Source organism: Leptinotarsa decemlineata, unplaced genomic scaffold (genome assembly GCF_025532065.1).
Source record: "Leptinotarsa decemlineata unplaced genomic scaffold, Ldec_3_MD MMD2_tig00026354_RagTag_RagTag, whole genome shotgun sequence".
NCBI classification, from domain to species: domain Eukaryota; kingdom Metazoa; phylum Arthropoda; class Insecta; order Coleoptera; family Chrysomelidae; genus Leptinotarsa; species Leptinotarsa decemlineata.
The window spans coordinates 23,771,594-23,781,730 of record NW_027412702.1 but is presented as its reverse complement, the minus strand read 5'-3'; the positions used below and the strand labels follow the sequence as shown (position 1 = coordinate 23,781,730).

The 10,137-nt window shown below is 34.4% G+C and overlaps 1 protein-coding gene across 1 annotated transcript in view; it reads right to left on the bottom strand.

Moving 5' to 3' along the window:
• Positions 1 to 1,078: 1,078 nt before the first annotated feature.
• Positions 1,079 to 10,137, bottom strand: part of GV1 — a 101,379-nt gene continuing 92,320 nt past the window's right edge. The window contains exon 2 of the mRNA XM_074184030.1: positions 1,079 to 6,734. Within this exon, the coding sequence (XP_074040131.1) occupies positions 6,108 to 6,734 (627 nt within the window). The 3' untranslated portion in view covers positions 1,079 to 6,107. The remainder of the gene's footprint in view (positions 6,735 to 10,137) is intronic.

Here is a 10,137-nt window from a genome sequence, read left to right as displayed (position 1 = left end):
TAGCCTCTCTCTCCAGAAAAATGTGGAGAGAAGGTAGATCTAGAAGAATCTCCTTGGACGCTGATGGTGTGGTACTGGTGGCACCACTGATGGCCAGACAAGCCTGTCTCTGTAAGCCAGAAAGAACCTAAACTCCAAATCTTTCGACATCTCCATAGGGACAGTCTGGCTTTGTGCAAAACATTTATCCAAGGACAATGCCAATATATTCCCTTTGCTAACTCAGAAAAAAGAACTTGATTGGTTCATATAGAGCTACTAGGTAGGAAAGAGAAAATGAAATATTGAATTTTCGAATATCAACTGTCTGTTGAACTGTCTACTAGAAACATTTACATCTCAGAAAATTAACCTTCCTAATATCTCTTTAGATAGCTGTGTACGAGGACCGTTTAAAAATAAGGTAGATGTTCAAATTTCACACTTGTCTGGAATATATGCTCACCATACAGTGTGTTCAGTTTGTTGGTGAGAGGCGGCGAAGAGAGGAATAATTCAAGGTTGACAATTTTCCAATGTACTTATTATTAAAAAATCAACATTTTTTAAAATTTATTTGTGGCTTTGAGGCGCGAGGTGAATGAAAATAATAGATGATTGACTAGGATACATTTGAAATTTTACAGAAACTGTTCATGTATATTTTTTCAATGCCTTATATGTATTTGTGGAGGAGTCTACGTTTCTTGATATTTTTTGACTTTTCTAACCTTCCACAATATGGAAAATATAGATCAAGAGAGCATCTGTTTATTTTTCAGGTTATGAAAAAAATCTGAAAGAACTGTGAAGTTTGATCAATTATGTCTTTTCCTACTATAATTTCTATGTAATCATAAGTCCTAGAAGTGTCCATTTAAAGCTAGCCTCGCATGTCAGCTTCTTGTCACGCCTTTTAATCACATCCCTGGACCTGAAATTTCCGACGACAAACATAATTGCGAAATAATTAATTCTATCAGTTCAACCTTATGTTACTACCATGGGTCAGTGGTCACAGGTGCACGGTATATGCACATGGTTACACAATTCCTTTTCATCTTTGATATAGCAATTTAAATAAAGAAAGGAAACGATGAATTATTAAAATTAATTTTATTACATATATATACATGTTTGGAATCATACAAACTATGACACTAAGTATAAAAATATTAACAGTTAAATTTACAGGATTCGTGTAGAATATTTCACATAAATCGATGCATACAGTGTGATCAACAGCATAAGTAACAAATTGAATTTTTTTATTCGTTGCACAAAGAAAATAATAAAATACTTTTATTTCGGAAAGTATCATAGTTATGCAAAAAAGTTTGGAATTGATTATTCCGCACAAATCCAAAGTCATGACTTCGAATCAATTTTTTCAATATTTTGAATGGGAAATGTTCCTTCTGACGAAAATCAAGTAGTTTTCATAAAAGAGCTTTAAAACAACGCATTTTAAACTTATCATTTCAACCTTTTTCTTTGAAAAAATATTTAAATACTTAAAAAAGAGGAATGAAATAATGTATTCAACATTCAAAGGGATTCGTTTCTATTTCACCATTTGGCAACATCGGTTATAGCTAATAAAGGACAATGAATCTGTTACCTGTATAAGACAAACAAAGATGACATATTTCAGAGGCGTGCTGTTCTGTTCACTTATGTTCCGAGTTCCGAGACATTCTGTCACATTATGATATTTTGTGCACCTAACCTATCTTCCTCTATATAAATGAATATCAAAACAACTGTTGTTTATGTGGCTTGTGGAGGTGGTATTGAACTATAATTTATATTTTGCCTTAATGTTGATTTATAAAGATAATTTTCCTTTTTTAAAGTAGAATATCTAGGTATGTATACATTATTTCAACTTGATTTAGGCACTGTTGCCAATATGTGGATTAGAAACAAATCCCTCTAAAAATTAAAACCCAACATTTGAAACATCAATTTGAATACTTTTCGAAGTGAATTTGAAAAACTCATGAATCAAACTCAACTTTATTTTGTTCAAACTTGCATTTGTTGTAATAACCCAAATTGAGGAACATTCCCCAATACTCCCACATGATTTTTTTTCAATCACTTCACTCATGTGAAATCTTGTGCAAACAAAAAACTCCAAGTTGGAGAATATAACTTGTATTTCAGATATGTTGAATAGATGTCAACAAAACCAAATAGCCAAGGAATAAAATGAGGACATGAAGAATATGCACCTGAAATTTTGGCTCTTTAAACTAATTTATCAAGATTTCTTTTTTATCGAATATCTATAATCATAAATATCTTTTCCAGTATTGTTGATGTTATTTGAAATGGCAGAATTCATAGCTGCGTGAGGCTGCAGCTATTTGAACGAAAAATATCCAGAATTGGTCTGATAAACATTTTGTAAGTGTCTAGAAAGGTTTTACTGTCGCATCTATTGAGAGGCAAGCTCGGGAGACGCGACAGTAAAACCCTTCTATACAGTTACAAAATATGTATCAGACCAATTCTAGATTACAAAACTACGATCTACTGTACCCTCCCCCCGAAACTATCCCACCGCATCTTAACAACCGAGAGAAGGATCCTACGTAACATCCACAACCTCCTTTACCGCTATCCATCTCAAACCTTATACAACTTAGAAAATACTACACCAATCAACCTAAAATTTAAGAAACTTCAAGGACGATACGCGACAAGAACGATGAGCAGCATTAACACCGATGCTGACAACACCATGGACTCCCCGTGGAGGACCCAGAAGGATACCTACGAAGAAGCTTCCGCTTCCCCCAGCAAGACTCCTGGGAGCAATGGAAAATCCGTCGGAGCAGAACCAAGACATTTTGGAGGAGTAGCCACTGGAAATCAGATAGCGGACAGCTACATCCTGGAAGGAACTGAAATCGTACAACATTCATTCCCGGCCTAACAACCACCGCAACTGACCCGGACCATCCCAACAGAACTGTGGGAGAGGAAACTGAACACATGACAACCGAAGACAACACACACACACAATATCCTAACCCTGAAGAGGAATAAGCCTATAGCAGGCCCCCCCTCAAAACACTATCTCACCCAAACTTGAGTAAACGTTTTTGAATTGAAATGCTCTAAACAGTGCATTACATGGTAATAGTTACTTCAATGTTTTGGAAAGTCAATTGCGGGAGTAAGTATTTTGATAACATAACATCACGAGAATGACATAATTTATGAGATGATTCCAATACGGTGGATATTCTCCCATTTCACTAGTGATGTTTCTTAAAGGCTATGGACATGGTGAATGTTTAGTACGATATTTAGCTCCACGATGACTTCCTCGTTCTCCAGACTTCAGACAGCCGGCTTTTTTATTAGGGTATTGGAGAAAAAAGTGCACAGAGATGCACCTTTTGGCTAGAACTTTAAATCTTCAAACTTCCATAGGATTTCAACGCAGAAATAGTCCTGCCAAGGTGTTTCGATCTACTTTAGTGATTTTCAGCAACAAACAGTTAGATACATTGAAAGAAAAGATGGATATACAGAAATGTGTCGATACTTGTTTCATGAACTGATTTGATTTTGACTTTGTCTTGTTGAACAGGCTTTCTGGTATTTTGTTAAATATTCTCACAATAAATCTGAAATGAAATTCGAAAAACTTTTGAAATTGGGAGAAATCAAATTAGAATACTGATGGAGTATGTCATTCAGAAGTGATTCAGAAATTTGTGCAAGGAATAAACAATTTCATCTGTTACTTACTTGGTAAATCACACATAATATATTAAAGAAAATCTTGGGAAAAATAAAGATTCTACATATATTCTTAATGTTCTCCAGATGTTTCACTAATAAAACTACGACTATCTTATTCTGGCAAGATACAATTGATGGAGACTGTAATTTTTAAAACATCACAATATCGTGAATTTATGAAGAGATATCCTGAGTCATGAATTTCATATAATATGTATAACTAGTTGGTCCAGATCAGAGAAAATTCTACAGGATATATAAAAAATTAGATTGAATATAAACATATTTGATCAACTTGTTTACTACTCACAAGATAATTGAGTAATTCCTTAGGATTTGCATGTCTTTTCCATAAAAAATCCGTTATTGAACATATGAACCTTATTTAGATTCAGTTCAATGTGAAATGTCAACGCTTTGATGCGATTTTTGCTTCTGCAAGAAATCAGAAGAATTAAATTTTGATCTCATAGTTGAAGGGTGCAGATAATTTGATATATCTACACATTTCTATTTTGTGAGTACATGTTTATAATTATGCCCAATATCAATATTTTTTCAGGGCAGCCTGTACCATCCAGATTCGACTGAGTTCATACAAATAATTGTAACAGAACAATTATTCATTCTTGTTGGAATTATTCAATCTACAATCTGATTGTGTTCGATCTGTCAATGAGAAACTATTTCAAGGAACTGAAAGAGATAGAATTTAATGATGTTTGTAATTAAAATGAATCTATCATAAAATGAAAAAATATGGGAAATGATGAAGTTGACCCGGATAAGTTTCATACAGCAATATATCACCTGCTGAATCGAATAGATGGATAATTAGATGGTTACATGAATTTGAAAGGACTCCTAATTATGTTCCACTGTTGGATGGTATTTAAGAGGTCGATTTCACATTTCTAAATATTCATAGAGTAAGTAATACGGATTGAAATGAATTCTTTCATGGAAAACATGCGAAATTGGGATTCGTTTTCAAGTCTAACTAGTGGAATCAATTTTATCTTCTACTATTCGAACGCGATATTGAAGAATAAATTCGAGGAAATATTATGAACTACGGCCCTGTTCATGATGGAGATAGTGTTGGAATTAGAAGCGGACCTGGATAGTAAAAAAATATTTAAACAAAAAAAATCAAACAATTATGAATGAGTTTGTCACACCAATCTCCACATTTTTTAAACAAACTATAATTTGAAGAAGTGTTATGCATAGTTAGTCACTCTTCATGATAATATTTACAGATTTTCACAATATAGACGAAAACATCACCATAGTTCACCAAATGGTACTAGACGACCGCCGAATTAAAGTGAGAGAAATAGCAGAGGTTGAGAAAATGTCGAAAGAACGTATCATTTGCTTAGCAGGTAGTCATAAGAACAGCTAGCTAACAGTTACAAACCAAATTCATTGCTTCTAATGATTCGGCAGACTCTAAAGGGTGGTGAATGGTGAATGATTAACTTTTTGTTGATCGTTCAGTACAAAATTTCATGCTTACGTTTATTGATTCGAGTACGAGTCACATTTTAGCTTATAGACACTTGACTGAAAAACCGACTGTACTAAAACTCGCATTGGATCCAAAAAATAGTTCGTTTTTATGTGTCTGGAGCAAAGTGTACTTCCAAAATTCTTACAATTACTAACATACTATCAATGTAGCAGAATATTTCTTTTGTTCCATTTCTTCTTGAAATGAAGAATCAATCAGACAACAATCCCACGATAAAACAGATTTGGAAAAGAGGTTATTTTTCATTGCGTAATTCGCATTATTGCCTTTAACGAAAACTGATAAATGAATTTTGAAAACCATCCAAATTTCAATATCATACCATTCAAAATAAAAGAAATATAATGCTTTACAAGTGTTCTGGTGTTCTTTGTCATCGATCAAAAAACCCACACACCCACATGTATATATAAATTATAAAAGACCCCGTGATCTTTCAGAGGTGTTAGTTGACGTATAAAAATAATTCGAGATAAACAAGAATTTTCAGAATTAGCTAACAAAATCATCGACATGAATAAATACCCTGTACAACTTTCAATAATATTCAACAATCAAATACATATTAGGAAAACTGTTGAATAAAGTTAGTGGGACACAATAAATTAGTGAATATGTCACTAATTATTTTTCAGTACGTTTGAACAGTTGCGACTTTCCTCTTATAATTGAATGATTTTTATATTTGAGATAGATTCGATCAAAAATAAAATTTAATGAAAACTTCACCGAGGACATATATACAAACACTATGGCAAATAACGCCATGTAGTAGGTTCAATTTAATGAATTGTGGCACTGACTGTTGAAACCGTTTCTAAAGTTTAGTCTACTGGTAATATTTTTCATCTTCGACCCCATACACTGAATTTTCTTCCTCAGGATTTCCGGTTTTTTCCTCCTGATTAACATACACGATCTGAGGAATGTAGTACCGTACTCCAGCTGAGTAGAGCACTCCAATCTGCGGCACATATTTGGAAACATTGTTGGCCTCGTTAGTTTTGCTTTCTTGCAAATGCTTGAAGTATTTCTCCGAGGGTTGGAGAGTAGTTTTCGTACCGAAGAACTCGTAGTCCTGTTTTTCGAATACGTGCGGACCCGTGTAGTCCACTCCTGAATTGAAACTTCTCGCGAATTGTTTTCTGTAGAGATTGTATTTCTGTAGGGCTGGGGTGTATTTTATATCTATTGGCGTTCCTAAAATCAAGTTGGCAGAGGGTTTGAAGGAGTAAAGCTTCGATCTGTACTGATGTGGTACAGGAGGCCTGTATGTGTTGGGGTTCGGGACATCCTCCCTATCTTCCGATACCGGTGCCGGGACTCTAACCACTGCGGATCTTTCTTGAGCTGCCGTCGACTTGGGTTGTCTGGGTATAATTGGGCCTTGATTTGTGCCGAACGACACCATAATGGGTTTAGTGGATGCCAAGGTTGCCAGACAGAGAAGTAGTACCTGTAAAAAATAAAATGAGTGTTAAGTGGATTGGATTGTATTGTGACAAGTTGTTTATTCAAGTGTTATCCTCGATATGTTGATTTCGCTGGTCATTAGTGATTCGAAAAACTGGTTCGGAAATAATGGCAAATCGATTTTAATTAAGAGTTGTTTGTTTCAGAAATGATTTATGCAGGTTTTTTCCACAAGAGTTCGAATCACGATGAAAAATAAAAAGAAGAACTTTGGATTTCCTTGATACAAATTATGCAGAAAAGTTTATCGTTCCGGTTATAGGTTAGAAGTATCAAAATTCTTATTTTTTATATATGATGTTGCTTTGCAAGAGACCTACAACTGTGGTCGTTTTTAAAACCCTCATGGAACATTGATCAAATTAGTTCCAAACATGATCAATTACTGTTTACTTTCATGAATTTTGAAAATCCCGGCTAGTAGGCCATGACCGAATGGTACGTGCAGTAACAAAAGTTTCGTCTACTTCTGCAGCTGACATCTTCAGTGGTAGGTATAGACATTGTGTGCGAAGACGAATTTAATGTCTTTAGTCTCAGCTGAGATTTCATGATACTAGAACTGCAAATAGCCGTACAATAAATGGAATACGGGAAGTATTCAGTGGGATTATTTCAGTTTGCCTACTTTGCGAAAACACTTGAAGCATCCAAGTCTGCTTTCAACTGCAAGCTCTTACTCCAGGAGAACGAAATACCAGAATTGTAAGGGCTTGATTTTTGTTAAAAGAGTAATATCAGATGTTGGAATCAGTTGAAGTGATGATATATGGCATTAATGATGATGGATTCGATTTATTCATGTCTTACATTCTACATAAATTGATACCAGTTGACATAAGGACATCTGATAAGCTCAGATATACATGAAATTCAAGTATAGTCGAAGCAACCTTTATTGTGAATACTTAAAGCTATCGGCATCTCAAAGGCCAAAAAAACCATTACAGAGGAATAATGCCGCTGCGAACTAGTCCAGTTGGACTGAAGAATTGGCGGTTCGTATTGGCTAATCATCAAACCGAGTTTGATGATTAGCTGTAGAGTCATGAAATTAAATTTGAAGTCATGTTACGGTGACGATTATAATGTGGGGATAAGTATCGCCGTTGTGTCGTCAACGTTCAGTTCAGGAACTGATCGTCGCGACTTGAGTGTTGAAATTCGATATTGGTGTAGTGATAATTACTTGAAATTTTTGTTATCTGTTTAAAATGTGACGTCCTTGGACAAGTACTAATAGTAATAACGAGTGTGATAACAACGCATACTTTTTCCTGTGTACTGATTCAAAGAGCTATGGTGAACAATGCGAAAAAGACATACCAGTGAATAAGATTCGGATGCATTTGAATATTGAAACACAGAGAGTATATGTTTCAATGTATATAAGAATCTACATCTCGAGATTGGTTTAGAGGAAAACAAACTATTACAAGCAACATCAGATTTGACCGAAATTCCTTTCTCAACTGTACGTAAAATAGTCAAAAACAAACCTTATGAACGCAATACGCGATGTGATACAGGATTACCAAAACTTTCAGATGTTCATCTAATAAAATCATTGAAAAAATGATATACGACTGTTACAAAAGCAATGGGATTCCTACAAGTGAAATCATAAGGAAGACATTGAATACTTCCGGTCATAACGTGAGCTGCTGTGACAAAACTCTTCAGAATTGGATAAGGAAACTAGGATTTAGATTTAAAATAATGAACAAACGTCAAGCAGTTATGGAAAGCAGAAGAATAGTGGAATTGCGTAAAAAATACTTAGAACAAATAACTAAATATAGACAAGAACAACGCCCAATTTTCTATTTGGACGAAACTTGGTTCAAGAATGTGTACGCCTAACATGCCTGCAAACAAAGGATCGCAACTAGTCATTGTGCAATACATTGATCCCAAATTTGGATGCGAATAGTGTGATAGTTCTTGACAGCGCTTCCTATCATTTGCGACAGCTCATCAAAGTACCGAATAAACTCGAGGAAAGATGAAATACAAAGTTTTTTAATGGATAACAATTTGTATTTTGAAGATAACTATACCAAAAACCAACTACTTGAAGTTTTACAGACAAAAACATTTGAAAAAGTGTATTCCCTTGAGAGTATTGCTGAAAAGTATGGACACACCATACTGAGACTTCCCCCCTATTTTTGTGTTTTCAATCCCATCGAGTTGATTTGATAAGAAGGTAATAGTATCCAATATTACCGAAGGAGACTGGCAGAAAAGGAATAAAAAAGTAATTTTAGTTGAAAAAGACTTATGGAGATTGAACATTTCCATATTTATGGTGGAAATGAATTCATTATTGATTTAAATGACGACAGTGATAGTGAAACAGAGAATATGGGATAGGAATTATCAGAAGCAAGCTTTCGAAGAAAGTTAGTGAAGTGTTATATATATATATATATATATATATATATATATATATATATATATATATATATATATATATATATATATATATATATATATATATATATATATATATATATATATGAAATCTGAAGTTTTCACGGATAGGAATATGCTGAACTGGTTTTTCCGGGTATTTGATCCGTGTATGTGATATTATCACATACACGGATCAAATACCCGGAAAAACCAGTTCAGCATATATATATATATATATATATATATATATATATATATATATATATATATATATATATATATATATTATTGTTATTGTTAGTTATTGTGTTGTGTTGTTATGGTTATTGTGATTCTAATAACTATATTTTTAAAGGGAAACTGTTGGAAGGTAGGTTGCACTATATCGTTTACTTGAACTATAACAACACAAGCTTTCCTTAAGTTAAACAATGCCAGTATTAAATAGTTCAACATCTTCACCGATGAGGCCCATTTTTGGATACGTGATGGATACGTGAACAAACAAAATTGTCGAATTTGGGACGATAACAATCCACTGGAGATCCAAGAGCGTCTAATGTATCCCAAAAAAGTCACTGCTTGGTGTAGATTTCGAACTGGTGGCGTCATTGAGAACGACGTTTGCCAGTTCATCACTGTCATTGGCGTGCCGTAAGCAATGAATAATATCGTTAATAAATAAATTGAATAATAAGGGACCGTGGTGTGACCTCTGAGGAACACCAGAGGTTACTTCGAATAACTTGGAGTAGTGATAATTTGCTCTAACCATTTGAGTCCTGTTCGTAAGATAACTACTAATCCATTCTAGTAGTACTCCAGCTACACCATATCTTGCAGTTGGATTTCTGACTGGCCACTGTCAACTGAGGAAACACCTCCATAATATGTGGCTAGTAGACACACTTCTATGAAGGATGTGTGAACAGGAAGATGAGACTGTCAGGCATGTCCTGTGCGAGTGC